Below are 25498 nucleotides of genomic sequence, written 5' to 3'. Positions count from 1 at the left end.
CATTGAAATTGTCTAGGATTATCAGTACCTTGGCACAGTCATTAACCAAAATGGAGACAATAGTCAAGAAATGAGAAGAAGGCTTGGACAGGGGAGGGCAGCTGTGAGAGAACTAGAAAAGGTCCTCAAATGCAAAGATGTATCACTGGACACTAAAGTCAGGATCATTCAGACCATAGTATTCCCAATCTCTATGTATGGATGTGAAAGTTGGACAGTGAAAAAAGCGGATAAGAGAAAAATAAACTTATTTGAAATGTGGTATTGGAGGAGAGCTTTGCGCATATCATGGACTGCAAAAAAGACAAATAAATGGTAAGCGGCGGTAACGCAGCCGAAGCTCTGCTCACGGCCGGAGTTCGATTCCAATGGAAGGAGGAAGTCGAACCTCCGGTAAAAGGGGTCGAGGTCCACTCAGCCTTCCATCCATCCGTGGTTGGTAAAATGAGTACCCAGCATATGCTGGGGGTAAAGAAAGGCCGGGGATGGAACTGGCAATCCCACCCCATATATACGGTCTGCCTTGTAAACGTTGCAAGACGTCACCCTAAGAGTCGGAAACGACTCACACTATAAGTGCGAGGACACCTTTACCTTTAGAACAAATCAACCAGAACTGTCACAAGAAGCTAAAATGATGAAACTGAGGTTATCATACTTTGGATACATCATGAGAAGACCTGATTTACTAGAAAAGACAATGCTGGGAAAAACAGAAGGGAGTAGAAAAAGAGGAAGGCCAAACAAGAGATGGATTGATTCCATAAAGGAAGCCACAGACCTGAACTTACAAGATCTGAACAGGGTGGTTCATGACAGATGTTCTTGGAGGTCATTGATTCACAGGGCCACCATAAGTCGTAACAGACTTGAAGGCACATAACAGCAACATCAGTGCCAAGCACAACAGGTTTAGTACTCTCCAAGCATACTTAGACAAGGGAAACACCAGATTTGGAAAAGCACATCTTTTTACATTTGACAGCCAACGTCTATTTACATAACTAATGAAGCACATGCTAGGCCAACCATTTCTTTTAAAAACCATGGAAATTTTTTACATTTCTCATTTTGTTACATAACCTTTTGAATAATGCAATGTGTGCTAGCAAAAGATTCCTAACAAGCTTTTTCAATCCAAAGACTGAAAAGACTAGCCTTTTATTTCCTGCACAGATCCCTCTCCTCCCTTCACTGTAAGGAAATTCTGCTTTTAATGCTAAACTCTGCAGAATTACATTACTTAAAGCAAGAGATAAGCCTCTTGTCCAAAATAAGTGTGTAGTTACAATGGAGCTTCTGCTGCTAAATGTAGGCCCCTAAAGTGAACTCTGGCAACAAAGAGGCATATTTGAAAAAACAATGTGATGTTTCTAATGACAGTATAGAATCAACATCTGATAGCACCAGCACAATGTTTCTAGAAATGCTTACAAAATTTAATCCTGAATGTATGTAAAGGCTAGAGCTTGGATCTTCCTTTACCTATCTTCAGTCACGAACCTATGCTAATCTGAGAAGCTAGTGTAGCTCCGCTGATAAGTCTCACGTGGATGAGCTATGCCCACAGGGTCTATGGGTTGGTTCTTGCATAGTGGCTACTAGCCAGGATGGTTGCATTCTACTTTCGCTGTTGGAGACAATAATACCACTTGCCGGGAATCACAAGTGGGGAAAGGTCTGCTGCACTCAGGTCATGCTTGCTGGCTTATCATCAGCATCTGGTTGGCCACTGTGAGAACAGGACGGTCAAGTAGTTGGGGCATTGGCCTGGTCCTGCAGGACTCTTCTTATGTTCTTATGAATTCCCCTCCTTCCCTCCACAAATTTTGTATGAATCAGTTACTCCACCCATATGCCCCACAAGGCAGAAGCCAGCTTTGCATGGAGAAAGAATCACATGAGCAGAGGATTTAGGTTCACTTTCTTATCTGTGCTGGGAAGGGTGACTTTGTTCCCTGAATTTGCAAGGGCAGTACCAGCCCACATATGAACTAGGGCTTAGTGTGTCCCATAATTCAGTAGTCATGAACTAGATGGCAGCATTCTTTTCCAGAATTACTCCACATGGGCTGCTGTTCAATAAACAAACCCACTACTTCTCTCAAAAGCCAGGGATCCAAAGAATGTAACTGAACAAGTACAGCTGAGCCATGAAAAGGCTTTTGCAGCTCCCAGGAGGGCGGAGGAGGGTGGCAATGCTGCACAGGGACAACATGAGTATTGACCCCAAACCTAGGACTAATGCTAGCGCACAATGCTCGAAGACAAATGCATACATACGTCACAAATACTCCCACCTATATAAGATCCCTCAAGGATCCCCCAAAGGCCCATAACATAATCCCAGTACAAGGCGAAAGGTATTATGCCCAGAGCAAAGGAGAGGATGGCAAGCATGTGTGCAAGTCAGAGGATAGAAAGCCTAATAGTGTACAAGCAGGTATTGTGGCAGCCATTTTAGTTGGTCCGTTGGATGGAGCTACCAACCACACCATTCATGACCAATTTAACAACCATATTGGACAGGTCTGTTTGCTAGCATTGAATCTATGTTGTACAAATGTATCATTTAAATCCAGAACACCACAATGCAGTATTTAGGAATGTTGGCTTGCAGTAACATTTTTTAAAAATGTACATACTGTTTCCTCAATAAAAATTCTCAAACCACTGCACAATGGAATAAACATTTAAAAACAAAAATGAAAAAGCTGCTAAAACCAGTACACAGCAAGAACCAAAAACCAACCATCAAAAGCATAAAAAAATTCTAGTAATTATTGTCTTCAAAACTGTAATAGGGAGGGAGACACAGGAATCTCTGGTCCTACAAAAAAAAAGGCAAATTGAAGACTAATCTATAATTGCCCTTATCAGCAGGGCAGCTCTTTCAAGACGAGCAATAATCCCTCTACAAAAAATGTACTATCATGCTGACCAGGTCTGCCAACTTCTCCCAGAAAGATGTTGCAAGCCAAGAAGGGTAAAGGTTGAGACAGCAAGTTGTGGCTCAGACTTCACCATACACCTTGTCCGTGAAATAACTGAAATTCATCCAAGTAATAAAGGGAGTTTCGATTAAAGGTTCTGTAACCAACATGCATCCAGATGAAAATGGAAATGGACTGCCTTCAAGTCAATCCCGACTTACGGCGACCCTATGAATAGGGATTTCATGGTAAGCGGTATTCAGAGGGGGTTTACCATTGCCTCCTTCTGAGGCTCATCTTCCCCAGCTGGCTAGGGCCTGCTCAGCTTGCCACAGCTGCACAAGTATTCTGCTACCTGTGCTCTATTGTTCCAGCCATTTTTTCTGAAGCACAAATTAAACCAGGAATTGGAATGGCAGGATTATAAAATCAGAGATAAAATAAAAATATATCCAGAATGTGTAAAAACCTAGAAAAATAAAAGATCTTGGCCTGACATTGAAAAGACTGTAAAGTAGGCACTAGGCGAGCTTTCCTGGGGAAGAGTATGGCTGGGATGGGATAACACCACTGAAAAGGCCCTCTCTCCAGCGCCAACTGCCTGACCTCAGAAGGTGAGTGGCACCCAGAGAAGAGCCTCCAAAGCAATCTTAAAAGTATGAGCATGCAACAGGGCAAGCGGGTTGCCAACAGAATTCCCAATCTGCTCTAAGAGCCTCCACCAGGTGTATATATTTGGTGGTTTGGGAAATAGGGTGCTTGGGGAACAAGATGGTGTCTTTGTGCGCAATGCCCTCTCTACCTCCCCAAAATTTCCTCCCTATGCTATTGTGCCAACAGGAAGCAACTAGGCCAATACAGGTCCTGCTGCCTCATCTTAGACATCCCTTGGTGATACAAGCCAGGTGGCTTGTCACCTTCATGACCAAATCCTGGACGATTATTGCTTCTATAAACTGACAATACAAATACAGCAGAGATGCATTAACCATTGAATAGATCAAGAAGAATAACATACTGGGAAACAAGAACTGCACACAAGAAAAGACAAACAAAAGACCCCAGATTATAAAACAGTCACCTCTGTTTTAACACAAGAAAGTGGAAACACTTTATTTACAATTTCTCTTATATGTACAAACAATGCCTCAACTCCAGATTTTCATCACAAGGCTAAAGGCTAATTTATGCTAGGTTTATTCATTCAAGTTTCACCCCCCAAAAACCAGATTAGAAATAATAATCCTGACAACATTAATAGTGCATTTATTATACACCAGGTCGTGAGAATGTGGGACTCACATAACTGAGTGGAGCCCACCAACCAAGCATTATAACCTGCCAGTTTCTCAATAACATTTTTATGCAGTTGTAGGCATGCCACATAACCAGGAAGCTTCCAGAACTCCTGACAGCAAGCTTGGTGTGTCGCAAGCTGTGCATTATTTTATACAGTTACATATAAACTTGGATTTAAAAAATCATTTTATGCCAATTTTATGTCATCAGTCCCTCTGCTGGTAGACTCAGCATCCTCCAATGCAACTTCTAATCCCTGATGTAGCAGAGTAACTGTGGGATGAACAAAAAAGTTCATTTGCTGTCTTTTGAGTTTTTCCTCAGATTTTGAAAGTTCAAAACAAAGAACACTAATGAGCCGAAATTTAACATTTTTATATTTATACCATTAAGTGCCATTAGCAGATCACTCTTTATATCACTAGATCAAAAATCCAAATGGCGATTGTAACCATATCAAGTTACCAGTACACCAGAGTCTCTTATAGTAATATGAGCATGAATTAGACCATTTATCCAGGTTTAAAATCAGAGCTAATACAACGCAACTAAAAGTCCATGCAAATTCTGGAAGGAGTCTTTCATCTTTTGTAATTTTCCCAACGTTGGTAATGTTCAACAACTGTTTTTAAAGTCAAAGCTAGTAAATAAAAAGCTCATAGTATGTAATTAAACTGATGTTTGCTTGTAGTTTTTCGTGTCCAACACTTTCTTCCCACACATTGCGCAGATGCCTATTAACAAGAAGCACAATGAAAATGATACCTCTTCTTTTAGCCCAAAGTTACAAAAGCAAATGAACAAGAGGAGAATTTATGCCAAATGTCTCACCTTTTTTGTAGGCACATCCCTGGCAGTAGTGGGAGCCTGGCTGATGAACTGAACTTTTACAAATTCGGCATATCGCAAATTTGTTTTTACCATAAGGATCAAACCTAGGAAGAAAAAAGTAACCTAATTACCTATTCATAGAAAGTGTTCCTATTTACTTTCATACAGTTAGGAGTATATGAAGATGGGAAAAGGTGAATAGGAAAGAAGATAGATTTGGCTGATAATAAACCTCGAAAAGAAACTTCCCAAGTACAGTTGCATAAAGGTTATCAAATGCAGTTCTTCCCTTCTGATCCATCAGTGTGGACTAGTTTGCATGTTAAAAGCTTCAAAGTAGGAATGTATCACATGCTTTTCAAAAAGTATCTTACGACATCTCTTATACAAAATGGGTAAACCAGCTCAGAGGATTTATGTGTGATAGATATTGTAAGATAGTTTGACAGTCAATGCTGTGTAAGTGAGATATAATATTCAGCTGCCAATGCACTTCGCTTCTGCCATGCTCTAGCTTAGGGTGCCATGAAGCAGAAATGAAAAGGTTGGCAACTGGTGAAGAAAGCACACAGTGACTCTTTTCCAATCCTTCCTTCATTACTCCCAGTGTCTTATGGCACTATCACCATTTAACCATTTCATTTTCACTTTGACATGCGCTCTGTTTCTCCACTGTGCACAGAGAGGAATCAGTGGCAGCTATAACAGCAGCAAGCCCAGAGGCAAGGGGACGTAAAGTAAGGTGATGTGTGTGCACGCACACATGTGTAGAGGGGATGTAGGAGAGAACTGGCGAGGTGCACAAGGGAAAAGAAAAGGAGCAAACCATGGACAAGGGATGGCAGCACAAGGAGACACCAAGTAGAGTGGAGAAAAAGTGGTGAGGAAGCCCCCAAGACAGCTCTACTGGATAAAGGCAGGAGGAAGAGTAACGGACAAGACTGTATTTGGGGTGGGAAGAATGAAAGGTAATCTGGGAAGGGAGGGGGCAAATGCTGGATGATGTGAGGAAATGGAGAAGAATGCAAGCTAACTGTTGTCCCCCCAACAATTTAATTATCTTGCTTAATATATTAAGACATCAATTACCTTGCCTTCTTTGATGTCAGTGCCTTGTTTTCATTAAGCTTTCTCCCACCACTTTCTATAAAGAAAAAATAAGTTTTACTGCTTAATAAATGCAAAATTATTATAAATTAAGGCAAATGCTGAGACACCACTTATTTTCCAAGAATACAACTAGAAGAGAGAGAAAGAGAAAATAAGTGTGCAAGTTGCCCAGCTATTCAGAGCAAGTTCTTCTATATGACATACTATATTTATTTATTTATTTGATTTATATCCCACCCTTCCTCCCAGCAGGAGCCCATATAAATGTTCACATATCCTACTGAAATTGCAGGGTTCTTCAAACCAGATTCCGCAATACTGAGTTCGATCATGTGAAAATTATCAAGTTACAAAGACTCATTTAAGCAAGCTTCATCAATACATTTCTCAAGGAAATATAATCTACTTTTATCTCAGTGGTATGCAGGCAAGTATAAAGGTAACCTTGGCTCCATGCATATATATGCTACTTCTGTGGACTGGTTATCTAATGGTATTAAACATCAGAATGTGATATTCTTTTTGCAATTATTTCAACTTCATTAGCAAGTGCTCTCTATTTTCTGAACAAAGGTGCAGCCACATAATGAGAAAAAACAATCGCATATAAGCACCTGACAATTAGACTGAAATAAAGAACATGGACCTTGAAGAAAAAAAATGCACACATTATCTACTCACATTTCCAGACTTGCTTTTCCTAATAGGAAATACCAATAAGAGATACCTATTGAAAGTGATTATATATCTGTTTAGAAGTACCTGTGGTGTTCCTTGCACCGTCCTTCCATGTATCAGGTGTAATTACAGTACCAAGTTTTCTTTCACCTATGGAAAGGCATAGAAATGCAAAATAAAGGCTGTGACAATCTAATCAATATTTTGGGGAGTCTTTTGAGAGTACAAAACAGATTAAGCCCACCTTCACATACAGTCCAACTATTTGAACACTAATAATATGAAGTACTTAATTCTATGAATTCACTACTCTTATGATGCCCTATGAAAAGTAGACATTCATGGATGATGCATGAAGTGCAATATGATTCATGCTGACTTAGATGGAATTCAATGGGACTTACTTCCAAGTAAGTGTTATGTGCATAAAGCTGCAATTCCGTGTACACTTACCTGGGAATAGGTCCCTCTCAACTAATAGGGCTTACTTATTAGTAGGACTGCACTGCATGTTAGTAATTGCCACAAGACTATGGAAAGTTATTGCCACAAGAATACAAAAATACTGATTGGAGGATACAATTGTGAAAACAACAAGTGGGATTTGCAATTATTACGACAGATCTAAGGTGCACCATACAAGTCTAAATAAAACTGTGGCTGCTGTATGTAACAACATTATTCACTTTGCAAGCCAAGGGAAAAAACCAGGGCTACTTTGTGGTGGTCCAGTCTCTGATATCTAAGCTTGACAGCCAGGCAGCTAGTTATTCTAAGGACAAAGAAAGTTCTTGAGTAGGCTTCCACTTGCTTTATGGTTTGTTCATCATATTGATATATCACTTCACACAATTGTTCATGTGTAGTTGCACAGTAAGGTTAATGTTTTGTTGTTCCACAAATATGTCTACACCATGTGAATGCAGCATCTCTCATCTAGAAAATCAATTTAAGACTGCAGTCCTATACTCGCTTATCTAGGAGTAAGCTCCATTGAATTTAATGAGTCTCTTCTGAGCAGACATGTATAGGATTGCACTGTAAGTATAGCTTTTGCTACCAACACGCAGCATGAGGCTTATTTTGAGAAGCTTACAACCAGTATATATCCAACTGAAGACATACATTCTTAACTTAAACATTTTTTTAAAAAAAGAAAAATAGCTTGGTATACAAGTTTTCCTAAGCAAATCTTAATAACTAAGTCAGTCAGTCAGTAAGAAAGACAGAAGAAGGCAGACACCTCAGAAGAGGCAGGGCATAAATGAGGGAGCATAGCATTTTATTCACCATAACTTTGGTGTAGCTGACTGGCTAAGAGATTATTAAGTAATAATCTCTACTTTGGCTGGTATGAATCTTGCTGCTGGAATTAATTTACTAGATGGCCACTCTTTTTCATACTCAGCTTTGCCTTTCATCTGCAATAAAGTGATAGTAATACTATTCTGCCTTTCAGGGTTGCTGTAAGAATTACAAGATAATTCATGGCGAGCACTTTTAAAACTCAAAAGTGTTTTGCTAAGTATCTTTATTATTAATCTCCACCAGGTTAAGTGGTCCCCATTAGTGAACATATGAAGTACCCTGACAGATTCAACCAAAGGCCTATCTAGTCCAGCATTCTGTTTCACACAGAAGTGGGAGATGAAAGCAACAGCATTCTCCCAGTGCTGTGTCTCAGGAACTGTTATTCAGAGACACTTCATAACTAGTAGCCATTGACAGCCTTAACCTATATTTTAGGTGTCAATGAACCCAGACCTCCTAATACATGAAAAATGAACTCACAAGGCACTCTAACAGCACTGCACACCTCTCCTCATCATGGTTTCTCAATAACTCCCCCTCTTCCTTCAACATGCAGTGTTTCCCAAAGTTCTAGGCATGCTTTCACTGAATGAAAATTGAAGCACACCTGAGGTTGGAAGGCCCCAAAGATTTTGCTTTAGAGGGTGAAACAGTTAAGAAATCACTAACCCTAGCAGCCAACCCACTTGTGGTGCTGCATGCATGAGTCGTTGATCCAGGGGCCCATACTTTGACTCATGCAGGGATGTAACCAGAGGTCTCCTATGAGGGAAGGTACGAGGAGGCTACTTAGAAGGAAGCAAGCCCAGAGCAGTGATGCATATAAAAATGCAATAGACATCTTCCCAGGAACTACTTGAAGACATATGTGCCCAGAGGAAAGGCAGAAGGGAAGCCCAGGGCAGGGAGTTCACACTGTCAGCACCCCCAAAAAACCCTGCTGTTATATAATTTGTAACATTTGTGGCCGAAAGTAATATATAAATACAACACACAAAGACATAAATAATACAAAATATAAATAAAGCCAGCAATTTTAAAGCAAATATACATAATACTGGCGGTCATGAGCAGGAGACTTGTGGCCGGCCGCTGTAGGAAAAAGGATGTTGGACTCGACGAGCCTTTGATCTGACCCAGCAGGGATGTACTTGTGCTTGGGAGGAGAGAAAGCCAGAGCAGCGACTCATACAAAGACACAGCCTCTTCCATAGTGGGACCGTCTAGAGGCACACAGGACCCTTAAACTGCTCAATTAATATTTGTTTATCTCACGGGGAGAGGGGAAAGGCCTCTCGCGCCCGAACGTCCCTCACTACAATGACAGCTTTTTAAACACCCCCAGTGCGTCACGCGCTCGCATAACAGTAATCCCATCTCGCGCCCCCGCCGCCATCCAACTCACACTTCTCGCACACCATGGCGAGCCACCCACGACGAACGACACGAAACAGAAGAGACGTCGCCGTACGGCAATCAGTTCGTCAACTACCTCCACAACAGACTCGTCCTTTCAATTTCCGGCAGCCGTCTGAGCGTCAGCATTTCCTCTTCCGGGTTCCTCCGCCGCTCTCCCATCCCCCTTTCTCGCGCCTATTGGTTGAGATTGAATAAAAGAGCGGGCCGCTTCTGTGACGTACAGCGGATAAGACGTAAGTGGCTTGGCATTGCGGGTCAGGGCTTAAGGAAGTATGGAGTCTGTCTCCTGGTGACTGATGACCATCCTTATAAAGACCTTCCCATTGGTTCTTGGAAAACGGACAGGTAAGGTGGAGATAGATGATCTCTCTTTCCTGTCTCCAGTAGTCGGGATTCGACGCCTACTGCTTCTAGCATATAGTCAGTACCATAGAAGAGAGGCGGGCAAACTTTTGACTTGCAGGATCTGCTTTCATTTTTACTAGAATCCCAAGGTCTTCCAGTAGGAGCCAGGTGTAAAATGCGTAGGGGCACAGCCCACTAGGATAACCTGTATGGACAAGTACAACTCTGCATCTTGAGTCCCTCGAGTCTAGATCAAGTATTCTAGTTCTAAAAAGCACCAAAAGAGATAGAGAAAGGTGGTTGTTGTTATATGCCTTCAAGCCAATTGTGACTTATGGCGACCCTGTGAATCAGTGACCTCCAATAGCATCTGTTATAAACCCCCCCTGTTCAAATCTTGTGTTCAGGTCTGTGGCTTCCTTTATGGAATCAATCCTTGTTCGGTCTTCCTCTTTTTCTACTCCCTTCTGTGTTCCCCAGCATTATTGTCTTTTCCCATGAATTGTGTCTTCTCATGATGTGTCCAAATTATGATAATCTCAGTTTCATCATTTTAGCTTCTAGTGATAGTTGTGGTTTAATTTGTTCTAACATTCAATTTGCTGAGACTGAGAGATAAGCAACTAGCACAAAACCAGCCAAACTAGAGAATTGGGTTTTAATTTTTACTGGCAGTTTTTCTTGTGATCGTTAGAACAGATGGAAGATTGAAACACTTGCTGATTTACTGCAAATCACCCAGAGATCCACCAGTAGATTTCAATGTACTTCTGCCCACCTGAGAATGCACCCAATACTCGCCTTTGGTTGCATCTGTAGAGATTGGGTAGTGTGGGGAAGAAGAGCTATTTTTCAAGGCAGTTTGTCTCTCCTTTACTGTTCCTCGTTGTTGTCGAAGAACCCCCGATAAGTTTCCAAAGGGAACCCCTGGTAGCGCTGCTGAGTCTTTGTAACAAGATTAATTGGGTCATTCAAACATCCAAAGACAGGGCAGAATTGCACTCAGCATGTGTGTATGCATAGACACAAGTGCAGGCTGCTTGGAAGGGGGCATGCTTGTAACAGTGGTTATATGTAAATGCCTCCTCCAAGAGCAAGCTGTTCTGTTGTGACTCAGCATCCAAAGCAACTGACTGCTCTGATCCTACCCAGGGCAGAGACATATGGGAATTAATCCACCCCAGAATGTAGGATGGCCACAAGGGGACTGAGACTCTGCTCTGGCAGCCACACTTCAATGGGCGGATGTTTAAGGACTCACAAGCAGTGATTACCAATTTTTTAAAAATGATTTTGTTCTTTTTCATGCGAGCCAGCTTAACTGTGACCTCAAAGCCACTGTTGCTGTGTTGAGTCGTCAGCTCTGTTGTTTAATTCCCAGCAGTTTCAGAGAGCTGACAACATCTGGAGGGCCACAGCTATTTGACCTATAACTTCTTGTAAGTCTAGATTTAGGGACAGCCTTGATGAGATGAAATGTTTTCAAGTTTCACTGCTATGATTCTTTTATAAGAGCAAGCTTTTACATGCACACGCACGTACGCAAGCACACACACGCACACCCCACCCCTTGATAAGAGGCTGTGGGTCAAAAGCATTCCTGACAGGTAGATCCCAACCTTTTAAAAACCTTCCAAAGAAGACTCCTACACCACCCATCCGTCTTGTTCTTTGAAGATTCTTTCTGCTGATTAACCTAAATCTCATCGTGAACAATTCAGGGGAAGGTGACGTGAAAGACTGCCTGCCCGCCCCTGTGTAGATCTGTAAGATCACTTGGAACATCAGGGGATTTTTTTCTTGTGGCACTGCAAATACCACGGGGGTGTGTGTGACCACAAAACAGGCATCTTCTGTCATTGCTCTTGCCTTTGGGAATGTCCTTCCGTCTTCCATATGTGAGGCATAATCCATCAAGTGCTTCAGATGGCTTGTAAAGACATATCTTTCTGCCAGGTTTTCCCTGATCCATAAGATTCTGTTATTACTGAATTCCTGTTTTTATATACTCTTTTTACAGGTTTTATGTTGTATCTCTGTTCTTATGGTTCTGTTTTTTATGTTGTACATTTGTATATTGCTTATAGATTTTGAAATATTAAGTGGTCTAGAAATACTTTAAAATAAATAAATAAATTGTAAAAAAAATATAGTCATACTTAATACAATGCATTCCTGTATGGCCTTGTTCTGTGCATATTTACTTGGATATAAATCCCATTGAGTTTAATGGGACTCGCAAATAAGTGTGCACAGGACTGCAGCTGCTTCTTTAGGGTTGTGCTGTTGATTTTTAATTGAATTTGAAGGCAGCATAATTCTTAAATTATGCATCAGTTTAGAATTCCATGTTGTCATTGCAAGAAGAGCGTTTCCTTCAGTATGTCTAGGAATATAACTACCTTAATTTGCTTCACAACAGGTGGAAATTGAAGACACCATGAAAGAAACTGAAATTAAGAGACTGCTATCTGCTAATGTTATCTGTATATTCTCCATTATTGCAGCAACTGTTATTCCTTCTCTATTTTTGGAGAATTTTTCAGTCTTGGGAACACATCTGACTTGGTTATGCATCTGTTCAGCAAGTGTTGGTACTGTAAATATAATTTTGTATTTTATTCTTAAACCAAATCCATCTTCTAGAAGAAGTTCTTTTGCCCATAAGGTAAGTCTTAATCTTGTTAAGGCATAATATTGGAATGTTTTGGTTAATAGTAACACTTAGTACCTTTCATGTCTTTAAATGTCCATTACATATAATATTGTTGTAATCCTTACTTCAGTCCTGCAAGGTAGGCCAGATGGGAGAATGAGGCTGAGGGAACAGTAGCTTGTCTTCATCTACCTGATAAGTTCATGGCTGAGATCAGATTTGAACTGAGGACTTCTGGGCTCAAAGCGCTATCTTTAGCACCACTCCACAGCAACTCTCTTGCAAAAAAAGTAGAATACATCTAACCATCATACACTGAAAGTAACTGAGTTCTCATTGTATTTCTGTTATAATATTTCTATTGCTGTTAAATGGTTTTATGTTGCTGTACACTGCCCTGATAGTTTGTGAGAGGGTGGTATATAAATAATTTTATAAATAAATTTTATAAGTTTTATAAATAACATATGCTTATGCTTAGGCCAGGGGTAGGGAACCTTTTTGGCTTCATAGGCCAGAACCTAACCTTATGGGCCAAATTTGACATGTGGGTGTGGTCACCTACCTGTCAATCACTGATGTCATAATGACATCCCCATATCTGACATAGAGCTTGCAGAGAGCCCTGTATGGTGCTTTAAAGCCCCTGATGCTTTGGCTTTACCGCCCATCTACTGATGGCCGGTAGAGCCAAAGCCTACTTTCTGCAGGCATTGGTTCCATGAGTGAGTTCCCTGTGGGTAGCTGATCCACTCATGCAGCTAATCCAGCAGGTTTGGGCTTTACCTGAGGCCTGCTTTTCCTTGTCAATACACACAACTGGGAACACCCTTTAAAGCTCTGGATTGTGCACTGGCAGCCACATTTCTGTGCCCCAAACCTGATGTCACATAAGACATCAAGTGTGGAGCAAATGGGCAGGGTGCTGGGGAAAAGGCCTGATGGGCCAAAGTTGAACCCCTGGCAGGCCAGGATTGGTCTGTGGGCTGGAGGTTCCCCACCGATGGCCTAGACTATTCATTCAAAAATGGGTGAATAGTAGTCAAGATTCCTGCTCTTGAGAGCAGGATTAGGGCTGCAATGATACCTCATAGAGATTTATTTTGCAATGTCCCATGTTGAGTTCTCTGCATTGTCATTTATTAAAAGTACTGTAGATATCAGGGTAGGATCAACCCTTGTCTGATCTCCCAGAGCCAATGAGGATAGCCAGTGACACATCACTGATAGACCATCAGTCTCAATATATGGTGACATCTTGTCTATGTCTTTTGTCCTAAAACATGCATATTTCATGGTGAGGATTCATCAAGGAAGTTGGACAATGTTCATGTATCTGCTTCACACAGCTTGTACCATTGTGCACAAGTTGGAACTACTGAGACAAAGTCTAATCCTTTATAAAAATAAAAGTTGGGTGGTGCTGACATCTGATTGGCTAGAATATTCTGGAAAGTGTTAGCACATCTGTAGCAAACCTGGTGAGACCTCCATGTTTAAGAATTCCCATTGTCTAGCTTGGATGTCAGATTTACCTGGTAACAATATATTAACCAGAACAACTTTTGCAAAGTTTACATAATCATTACAGTTGAACCAGAAATCTTTTTTGGGAGTTATGCATCTAGTTAATCAATGTTTGTCTCATTGATTTCAGTGGATCCATTCTTGCCATAAGTGTCCTTGGAATCAGATTTTTAGCCTAACAGTCCAGTTGTTGAAAACTAATTTAGCTGCTAAAGCAGCATCTACCTTTATGTGGTAGTGTCCCAATTTTCAATAAGTACCTTGGGCTCAAATTATCCAGAGTGAACTACTTTTCATTCTCACTGATTTTAATGAGAGGGTTAAGCATGTGCTTAAATCTTTCCATTAACACCCATGACACTTAAAGTTCTTCACTCTTGATAGTTTGTTTCAATGGGAGGTTTCAGCATTTATTTAAAACACTCTCAGTAAAATAAATGAGATTTAAAAACGCTTAAGGTTACAAACCTACACTCGCTTACTTGGGAGTAAGCCCCACTGAACTTAATAGAGCTTACTTTTGAGTAGGCATGCATGGGACTGCACTGTCTGCCTCGACTGTGCCCTTTATTAAGATATGGTACATACAGTAGTCGGACCAATGTTCAGTTAGGAGCTGCTCAGTTGGTCCTCAGGATAATTTTCTGTAGGACGGTCATTGACTCCATCTTGGTTAGTGCCCACACAAGAACTCATGCAATCATAGCTGAAAGTTATTTTTATTTATTTATTTATATCCCACCCTTCCTCCCAGTAGGAGCTCGGGAGTTACTTTTAAAAGCCCAGTAACCTACACCCTAAGATCATCTTCTGAGGGTGTTCTCTAGGTACCCCTGTGAAATGAGATCTGGCAGCTGGCTACTGGAAAGGGGGCCTTTTCAGCATTGCCTATAGAAGGCCCTCCCCAGAGAGTCTTACATTGGAGTCTACATTATTTTTGGCAATAGTTAAAGAGCTTCCCCCCCCCCGGTAGGTTGGTAGGTAGGTAGGTAAGTAGGTAGGTATAAAACACACACGTGCATGCGCGCATGCACACACACACAATATTTTAGATTCTAGTGTTAGGTTCTACTTTTATGTCTTATTTTTGCATTTTATGGAATTTGTTTTTGCTTGTAAGTTGCTCAAAGGAATTTTGTTGTTGGAAGGCATATCAGTATTGAAAATAAAAGAGAGGGGTGTATTCAGCTATGTTCTACTTGGAGCAGACCCACTGAAATTAATGGACATGACTAACTTCAATGGGTCTACACTGAGTGGAACTCTCTTGAATACAGCCCATAGTCAATCCTGCAAGGCTTTTTGTCTTAACCACATTTAAGCACATGTAGCTGAAACAGCTGGATATTGTTTCTGTGTTTGCCTCTGCTTTTCCATCCTCTGTTGCTGTCCCCTATGTCAAATTTTACATTGTAAGCTCCTTGAGGCAGGGACCTCTGCAAAGTCCCATGCACACCAATGGTGCTATATTAATAAAGTCTTTTTCTTTTCTTTTAAAGGTGGCAAGATTTCTAAGATGCTGTGTATACTTCTTCATGTCTTGCATCCTATTTCATGGAATAATTGTTCTTTATGGTGCACCGCTAACAGAGTAAGTTTCAAGGGGGGGGAAATCCTACCTTCATGATGCATCATAAAGCCAAATGTTCTGTACTGAGTCATTTGAACCTGGGTCTACTTTGGTTTGCATACTTCATAATAGACTCTTCAAGGCTGTAATCCTATATGAGCTTATTTAGAAATGACCCTATGGGCAAAGCAATCCAATCTCTACCCCTGATCCACAACACTGGAGGAGGTTTGGCTGGACTAGGGGTCTCCCTCTTCCCAGCCCTTCTGACTCTGCCAGCGGTGAGAAGTGCCCCAATGTGACCGCCCAAGCATTTTCCAGTGGAATCCCAAGAAACAGGGCATTTCAGGGAAGAAATGGGAGCTGAGCCAGCATGGGATCCATTGGATCCTGAACAGCCCTGCTGTCTTCATCTGATGGCACCTGGGTTGATCCAGCCTGGGAGATGGTACAGCGAAGGAGTACTTTTATTCTCCCCCTTTCCACCCTGGCTGGCATGAGCAGCAGTGCTGTGGATGCAGTGGTGGATACCCCACTGCATCAAGCCCCAGTGCTGCCAGCCACAGGTTGAGATTAGAGCCTAAATGTGCTCTACATCTGACCGAGGTGGTAAACCTCTTGCTTGGGCTGTACCACTTTAGATTGCAGCTGTGGACGTAACATGATTAAATGCACCATACCAATATGAAAAAAAGCTTGTCATCACACATAGAAAGCTAGCATGGCAGGGACAAAGCTAGGCTTGAGCCCTTCATCCTGACATCTAGCTTTTCTTTATGGAGGGAATTTGTTTATATGGAGGAGCATTCAGTCACTCAGTTTTCCCCACCTACAGCCTGAAGTGGTGCAGCCTAGACACATATTTACCACCTCAGTGTGAGCTTGCTTACTTCTGAGAAAGCATGCTTAGGGGTGAGCTTTTAATGGAGTCCGAGCTGGTACTATTTGAAAATAAGATATTGCAGCAAGGAGGTATCCTAAGGCAATGGTTTGTTTTGAAAACATTCATCAGAGAATAAGCTTCAGTTAAATAAATGGCTCATCCCTTGGAGTGTCATCTTGAAGCTCTTAATTTTTAGTGTATTCTCTGGTTGCATGATGCAGAGACCAGAGGCTGTCTCTCCCCCACAGTTATCTTATTGATTTGTTTATTTATAAAAAATTGTATACTGCTTTTCGTAAAAAAATCAAAGCAGCTTACAACAGTCATAAAGATATATACACATATAGCAAAACCATATAAAATCAGTTGCCACAGTAAAAGCTAGGAAATATTATTTGAAAGGTAGGAGAGCCAACATGAGTTGGGGATCTTCAGGTTAAAAAAAGATTTCTTACATTAACTATAAATCTTTATGGCACTGGTTGTGGTTGGATATCATAGTAAGCTGTGTTTTCTCATAATGAGGACAACTCTAGCCTCCTCTTGGGCTCGCACCCTCCAGAGATTGAAAGCTTTCGCTTCCATTTTTGATTAACATAACTTGCCATATTCTCCAGACTTGACAAGCTGTGGCCAAGCCAGCCACTGTTTTAAATCTTACTGAGCCTATCCATTTGATGTTGCCGGCTGTGCTCCTTCTTTGTCTATATGGGACAGGGAACCTCAGTCTCAGGGACCAAACGTGGCCCTCTAGACACCGCTATCTGGCCTTCAGGACTCCCCAGGCCACGCACCCCACTGCCCATGCTTTGCACTCTCTTTGAGTGTTTTTTGCCTTTGTGTGCGATGATGCCTCTTGCTTGTCTGGATGGAGAAGGGTGTGTGTGTGGCCTGTTATATAAAGGTAAGAGTCACATCTGTTCTCCGCCCACCACTGGCATGCGGCCTCTGGAAGATTGTCCATGATCAAATATGGCCTTCAAGTTGAAAAAGGTTTCCTGTCACTATTACAGTTGTTATAGAAATTAAACTCCACTTTGTAAAATCTTTTATGTGGTATTTGCTGGGGTTGACCTTTAAAAAGAGCTTCACTGACCCATACGTTGTTACATCTCATTCTTTCCAGATCAGTACTGGAGACCTTCTTCTTTGCAGTTCTTCTGTCCACATTTACTACTTTGCACTGCTTGTGTTTGCTGGGGCCAAACATTCAAGTGTGGCTTAGGGTGTTCAGTAAAAATGGGTAAGTTGCATGCAAATTCTTAATGCTACTTTGCTGTGAACGCATCTCATTTATGTTTCAGAAACTCTATGTGCAATTTAATTACTAAAACTAAAACACGACAAGCACAGTGAACATCTGTTCAACAGCCAGCCTTTGTCCTGAAAATAATCCAATACAATCATAACCACAATGGATGGAAGGACCGCATGTGAGATGTGTGAAAAAGGCATGACTGATTTACAATCCCTCCCTATTACCAAGGATGATTGGCTTAGTAAGACGGTATCTACATTTATTAAAACTTTTGGTATGCTTGGGGAGTTTGTATGGAAAAGTATTGTTATTATTATACAGCCACAAGAGTGGCTGTATACTCAGGCCAGCATGGATTTTTCACATTGCACTATGTTAAGTTGAAAATACCCTCCATGCCATTCTGATGCTTCCCATAAATTCATTTCCTTACAAAACTTATAGTCCTGAACTTAGAAACGCTTGCTTAACAACCCTCTCAATTTTCATGGAGATAAACAAAACAGTCAGAAAGAATCGAGAGTTCAAAGTCTAAAAAGAGAGAAAAAAATCCCAGACCCCTTTTGGACTTTTTTCTCCGAGTTCTCATAATCTGTTGAAGTTTATTAAAAATCAGCCATGTTCACAGAGTACCTGTAATCCTGTTACTGACCTTGCCCCATACTCTGACCTTCATCTTCTTCAGTTTAAAAGTTAAAAAAATGCCTGGCTGATTTTTAATTAATTTAATAAATTTTGCATTAAACTGAATGATGATATCAGGCATGCTCAGTAAGGACCAACTGTCAGTATTCTAAAAGCCAGACTCACAGCTGCTTGGCTTGCCTTGTCTAATCGGGGCCACACCCGCACCAGACTTTGATTTCACGTGAGACAGTCATGGCTTCCCTCAGAGAATCCTAGAAAGTGTGGTTTGTGAAGGGGTCAGTTTTACTTATTCTAACCATGATTACATAGGAGTAAATCCCATTGAACTCAGTAAGCATGCAAATGATCAGACCTGCCTTTCCCTTCCCCTCTCCTCTCCCTTTCTCCTCCTCCCCCTCTTCCTTCTTCCTCCTTCCCTGCCCACTCCAGCCCTCCCCCCTGCTCAGTTCTACCTATCCTAAGCATGATGAAGGCAATGGTAAAACCACCTCTGAATACCGTTTACCATGAAAACCCTATTCATAGGGTTGCCATAAGTCAGGATCGACTTGATGGTAGTCCATTTCCATTTTCAAACATGATTGCACAGAAATAAATCCCATTGAACTGTTAGAGCCATACGACAATAGAACCAATTACCTAGAGATGTGGTGGGCTCTCCGACACTGGAGGCATTCAAGAGGCAGCTGGACAGCCATTTGTTGGGAATGCTTTGATTTGGATTCCTGCCTTGAGCAGGGGGTTGAACTTGATGGCCTTATAGGCCCCTTCCAACTCGATATTTCATAGAATCATAGAATAGTAAATTCAGGGATTGGAATCAAACAGAAAAATGTGATCAAGTTTGGTTGCTTCATAGTTTGTCTTATCCCCTTATCCACCATGTGTAGTGATGACATGGAGAAAGGAGTACTTGGGTGCCTAAAGACCCAAACGTGAAATGGCTAGAGCACTAATGCTGTGCTAAAAATTGAGTGTTTGCATCATTTTGGAAAACTGGTCTTAATACTGAGTTGGTTCAGACAGAGCACCACATTCTCGTGATCTATGATATTTGTAATGGGAACATACGAAGCTGCCTTACCCAGAGTCAGACCATTGGTCCACTAGCAAGTGTTGTCTATACAGACTGGCAGTGGCTTTCAAGGGTTTCAGACAGGAGTCCCTCCCAACCCTACCTGAAGATGCTGGGGATTGAACCTGGGATCACCTCCATACAAAGCAGAAGCTCTGCCACTGAGCTAGAGCACTTCCTCCTTAGAGATGTCATCTAACTCTGCTCCATTTTGTTCCTGTGTTTTTGTATTGTTAATAGCGATACACACCCTGTACAAGTTCATTATGGCATCTCAACCTCTTTATTTTCTTTACTTTTAAGTGGTAATCAACCAAAAGAACAGTCCTCGCTCTTCTTTTTTATAAATGTTTAGCTTTATTCTCTGGATGCTCCTGTGCCCTAATGCACATCTAGACAGGTTCAGGAATAAAAGGGGAGGGCAGTAAATCGGTATAGTCTGAAGGGACATGGGACCACCACCTTGCTAAAGCATCTGGCTCTGGTTATGGCCTGAATGGGTGACCACTTGGGAGCCACATGTATGCCTCCTTGAGTTCTGTGATGGAAGAAAGGCAGGATATAAATTCAAGAGAAATAAAGAGCAAACAAGTAACCAATGGCAGCACGGCTCTCTCTCCTTTGCAGGAAGCCTCCATCTATTATGTGTGGATGGAATGTCAGGATTGGCATGGAAAAGGAAGAAATGTTTTTAGCAAAGACTGCAATCTGCTTGGATCATATGACTGATTATGGCCACCCAGCACAACACAATGACATCAGGTGCTCCGGTTTTGCCATGTGAGCAAAGGCACAGCCAGCAAAGCACTGACAATGAGCTGATTGTTGGGTCTTGCAAAGGCCTGGGCATCGTGCTCCAAAAGATCCAACAAACAGCTGATTGTCAGAGTTTGTAAAGCCAGGTGCACAGGGCTTTGCACAGGGCTTTGCAGGCACCCCCAATCAGCTGATAGGCACCGCCTGCTTTTTTTTGCCCCAAACTTAATGACATATATGACATAAAGTGTAGGGCAGGTGGGCATGGCTTGACAGAAACAGGCCAAATGGAGAGACTTGGCAGGCCTGATTAGGTCCATGGGCTGGAGGTTCTCCACCATTGCTCTGGGGCATCAGAAAATTTTTCCAATGCAAATTTACCTTATGCAAATTTGCATAGGAGAAGTTTCCAGTTCAAAATATTTCCAGAAAACCACAATCACCGGCTGTGAATGGAGGGGATGCTTTAACCCTTCCCCCCCTCCTGATTCTCTCCTTGCAGGGGAAAAGATCTATGGATCTTTTTTCTCCTTGGGAAGAAAAGCAGTTTGAAGTGTTCAGTTTTGCTGGGCAGGAGAATCAATCATCCCTGTCTGCTCACACTGTGACTGTGATAAAATTTGGAGCCCCTTCCCCAGCAGCAGCGAAGTGGTGAGAGAGACCTGTTGTGTCACTTGGTTTGGTCCTATGTCTAAGCCACTGTTAGCAAGTGCTCTTGTTAGCAAGGTGACTGTCATTTCAAGAAATGCCAGCAGAAGGATCATATGTAACCAATGGAATGCAACAAATAATTGCTGTGCTTTTTTCCAGCTATGGCTCAGTGACTTCATTAAGCATCAATTTGGGAAAAGGGTAGTCAAACCAGCAAAGAGTAGCAATGTGTATGTAAAGTTTAGAATATGAGAACTATAAGACAATTTGGATTGAGTAGGCATGTTCAGTGACAAAAGAACATACTATTGTACTTGGATTGTCTTCATAGAATGAATTTATCATAGCCTCTATATAAGTCCTGCTTTTTATTTCAGCCATCATCGGGTGATGACTGTTAATGTGCCTCTTCCTAAACAGGTGGCTACTGTGTTCTGTTGGGGTTAGATTGTAACTCTGAAAGGCAGACATGGGGATCATGATATTGCAAGAAATCAGATGTGTGTTAATGCTCACAGATATGAAAGATAATAGGTTGAATCCATCTGTGTTTTAATCTTTTTTATCGCTGTTTTAATGTTTTTAATTACCTGTTTCTAACTTTTATTGATAATTGTACTGTTTTTAGTAAACCTCTTAGATGTTTCTGCAATCAAGCGGTATATAAATTTCATTAAATAAATAAGTCCTATTTGGAGTAAACCCTTTGAAATACATGGACCTAAGGTAGCCATGTCCTTTAATTTCAATGGGTCTACTCCAAGTATGACTTAGTTGGATAAACCCCTATGTTATTCCTGATTTGGCACTGGTCACTCTAAAATGCAGTATAAATTGATAGTACTGCCGCTGGTACTATGTTTGTTCAGCTGCTGGACTCACTATAACTATTGAGGAGTAACTTCTCAGTTTGGCAATCTACCTGGATTATCAGGTTATAATTCTGCCAGCTTTCATTCTCTGGCCACTGAACTTCTTGTAAGGAGTCATGGTATTCTCTTAGTACCTCAGCCAGAAGGACAAAGGCATTAACGTAGAGTGAGATGACCCTAGTAGAATCTCCCCAGGTTAGAAAACAAATTGTTTTTCATTTATGCAAAAATCAGGTGTGGGGAATATTGGGCCCTCCTGATGTTGCTGAACTACAACTCCCATCAGCCCCAGCAAGCATGGCCAATGGCTAGGGATGATGGGAGTTGTAGTTCAGCAACATCTGTAGTGCCAAAGGTTCCTTATACCTGGAATTATTGAATTTATTTTATAAAACTTATATCCTGCTGTTCCTCCCAAAAGAAAGTGTTGTTTAAAATAATGTGTCATTTAAAATATACAAAGATCATTGAAAATAACAGAAACCATTATTAATAATATGTGCCCATCATCATAAATATCAACCCAAAATGACATAGGCTGGCATTTCAAACACATTTATAGCTTACTAAATTGCAGGAGATCCATAGCAAAGAGCAATTAGTAATAAAAGGGTTAATTGATAGTCTTTGATTTCTACTGATTTTTGATTTCATTGCAAAACAAAAAAAATAATCCTGATAGCGCAAGGACTTTCTTTTAATGCACTCTTACCAAATTTGCTCCAGAGGGTTGAGAAACCCTCAGAACAGATTTTAGGGGGCCAGGGCATGCGCAGGGAGAGGAGAGGAAGTCTCATTGTGCAGGCCTAAGCCCTTGAACTACTGGGATGACGTTGTTGGTTAAAACTCTTTACCTTTTAAAAAATTCTAACAGACTGTGTCCTTTCACCCCAAATTAGGATTTGCCCCTGAAATGATTTTTAAGGGTTTTTTTAATGCATTCTGTTGAATACTCAGTGTGAAAACTCTTTGTTAACCATAAAAATGCATTGCCTGGAACATGCTGAAGAATCCTGAATGGTCTGTTCTGTAGCTAGCAATATGACACTCATTTGAAAATATCAAATTGAATAGAAGCTATTCAATTAAATGAGCATTTGGATTTGGCCGGTTGAAACATATGCTGGTGTGCTGAACAACTGCATCTTAAGGTGTGTGCGTGCGCGCGCACACGCACACACACACACACACACTCACTCACATATATAACCCCAATTCATCTTGACCATCGTTTTAAGGACAAAAATAACAAGACGTCCTTTAAACATTTGTGCAGAGACGACCATGAACTAAATGACTTGGGATAGCCAAGGGAAGGTTATTGGTGTTATTGGTAAATGGACTCATCTTGGGGTAGCTGCTGATGGGGCAGTGGCCCCATTTTTGAATTTGGGTGTCTTTGTTCTCCTGTCTCTTTATGCAAATGTTTAATTCAGTTGCGGTTGGGTTATGTCTTAAGAGGAGATGAAGCTGATTGATGACTGAGAGAAACTGGGATTTTTCTCATAGGAACATAGGAAGCTGCCTTATGTCAAATCAAGGTCAGTCTAGCTTAGTATTGCACACTCTGAGTGGCAGTGGTTTTCCAGGGTTTCAGAAAGGGGCTTTTCCTAACCCTATCTGCCAAAGATTGAACCTGGGATCTTCTGCACGTAACTCATGTGATCTACCACTGAATTACAGTCCTTCTAATTATCATTCTTTTGTGGGAGGAGAAAGCAGAGGGAAAACTAAGAGGTGGGTGGATATGCATCAGACAGCACCAGACTGCAGGGCCCCTCGAATGCGACAAAGAGGCAGCACTACTGCTGCTGCCAGCGGTGGCTTAAATAGTCCTGGTCATGTCATCGGATTAGTGCACTCTGGATGCATGCCTGCCATCACCCAAGAAGGGGGGCATGTTGCCTAGAAGGATGGCTCCTTGTTCTGTGTGCTGCGCCAGCATCAGGGTGTGAGGTGCATGCTTTGCAACCTGATGGTAGTGCGGATCCCAGAGCGGGAGCCACACCTACTCAGCCACAATAAGGGCCCCTCTTGGTGCCAAGGGCCCTCAGCCAGTGCCCAGCCTGGCCAGCTGCTGGTGCTGGGCCTGATCGTAGAGGGAATAAAGTTTCAGAATGGGGAATCTTGGGAGGGAAATTAGTGCTGGGGGAGCATGTAATGCAAAGAAAATGAATTTGGGGATGAATGGATAAAGGGAAATGAATATTGGGGGTGGGATTAATTGAAGGGGAAATAAAATTTGGGGCTTCTGCTCCATCTGAGGATTGCAGCAGCATATGTTGGGTACAAATGTTTGGGTCTCGGATCTTACAACTCCCTTGGCTATATCACTTTTCTCCATCTCGTCCAGCATCCTTTTTCCAGCAGTGGCCATTTGAGCACTGACTGAAGGTGGTAGCCTTCCCTGCAGTTTGTCCAATATAGCACCTTGTATTCAGAAGTATATTGCCTCTAAATATGGAGGCTCCATTTAGCTATCATGGCTGATAGGAGGGGCATTCTTAGGGGAATGGGGGCAGAGCAGGTTGGGAGAGCTCCCTTCTTTCAGGGCGGAGCTAGGGATGGTATTATGGCAGAGATAGCCAACATGCTGCCCTCCAGATGTTGTTGGACTACATTTTCTGTCATTTCCTTACTATTGGCCATGCTGGCTGGAGCTGGTGGGCGTTGTAGTCCAAGAGCATCTGGAAGGCACCACATTGGCTGCCCGAGTTATGGGAATGGTTTAGCAGTGTTGAGAGGGCATGTGGCACTCCCACATTTCAGAGTCATCAGCAGTCCCAGGGAACTCACACATTTAAAAATAAAGCTGAATTAGCTCCTGCCCTTTTTTGCGGGGAGGGAGTGCCGAGGAATGGCAACCTCTTTCATTGTTTGGTGCAATATTTCTAAGTGTGTGCAGGCACAGAGAATCGCATACAAATAAGTGGTATCCTCTGCTTAAAGAATTGCTCCGCAGGGTTCCTGTCTTCTGTAATTCTGCCTGCATGGAACAAGATGCCTGAAGCTCGCCACTCCTGGATTTTGTTTGTGTTCTGACATCTCTGTGTCACCAAGCTAATGATCAGCTGTCAGAAGCCGAAAGAAATGCTGTGGAGAGATTGTCAGTGCTAATGGGGGGGGGGAAGGAGCTCTTTCAAAGACTGTTCAGTCATTGCTGGTTAAAACAAGTGTAAAATTATGCATATTGGAGCAAAAAATCTTAATTTCACATATACGCTCATGGGGTCTGAACTGGCGGTGACCGACCAGGAGAGAGACCTCGGGGTTGTAGTGGACAGCACGATGAAAATGTCGACCCAGTGTGCGGCAGCTGTGAAAAAGGCAAATTCCATGCTAGCAATAATTAGGAAAGGTATTGAAAATAAAACAGCCGATATCATCATGCCGTTGTATAAATCTATGGTGCGGCCGCATTTGGAATACTGTGTACAGTTCTGGTCGCCTCATCTCAAAAAGGATATTCTAGAGTTGGAAAAGGTTCAGAAGAGGGCAACCAGAATGATCAAGGGGATGGAGCGACTCCCTTACGAGGAAAGGTTGCAGCATTTGGGGCTTTTTAGTTTAGAGAAAAGGCGGGTCAGAGGAGACATGATAGAAGTGTATAAAATTATGCATGGCATTGAGAAAGTGGATAGAGAAAAGTTCTTCTCCCTCTCTCATAATACTAGAA

At 41.8% G+C, this 25498-nt stretch overlaps 2 protein-coding genes across 4 annotated transcripts in view; one reads left to right on the top strand and one right to left on the bottom strand.

Moving 5' to 3' along the window:
- Positions 1 to 4019: 4019 nt before the first annotated feature.
- CRIPT (CXXC repeat containing interactor of PDZ3 domain) lies at positions 4020 to 9741 on the bottom strand. The gene is made up of 5 exons (XM_061625438.1): positions 9568 to 9741; positions 6936 to 7001; positions 6153 to 6207; positions 5064 to 5167; positions 4020 to 4966 (listed from the first exon to the last, which is right to left on the bottom strand). The coding sequence occupies exons 1-5, from the start codon at positions 9581 to 9583 to the stop codon at positions 4902 to 4904; spliced, it is 306 nt and encodes a 101-aa protein (XP_061481422.1). The 5' UTR covers positions 9584 to 9741; the 3' UTR covers positions 4020 to 4901.
- A 79-nt stretch (positions 9742 to 9820) lies between these two features.
- PIGF (phosphatidylinositol glycan anchor biosynthesis class F) overlaps positions 9821 to 25498 on the top strand; it is a 44266-nt gene continuing 28588 nt past the window's right edge. For all 3 annotated transcript variants that reach the window (XM_061625434.1, XM_061625435.1, XM_061625433.1), the window contains exons 1-4: positions 9821 to 9926; positions 12349 to 12594; positions 15609 to 15700; positions 17689 to 17805. In XM_061625434.1, coding sequence (XP_061481418.1) covers positions 12367 to 12594; positions 15609 to 15700; positions 17689 to 17805 — 437 coding nt within the window. In that variant the 5' untranslated portion in view covers positions 9821 to 9926; positions 12349 to 12366. The remainder of the gene's footprint in view (positions 9927 to 12348; positions 12595 to 15608; positions 15701 to 17688; positions 17806 to 25498) is intronic.

The sequence above is a fragment of the Rhineura floridana genome, chromosome 4, assembly GCF_030035675.1.
Source record: "Rhineura floridana isolate rRhiFlo1 chromosome 4, rRhiFlo1.hap2, whole genome shotgun sequence".
NCBI classification, from domain to species: domain Eukaryota; kingdom Metazoa; phylum Chordata; class Lepidosauria; order Squamata; family Rhineuridae; genus Rhineura; species Rhineura floridana.
Note: the sequence above shows the minus strand (reverse complement) of the source record. Positions and strands in the feature narration are given on the sequence as shown.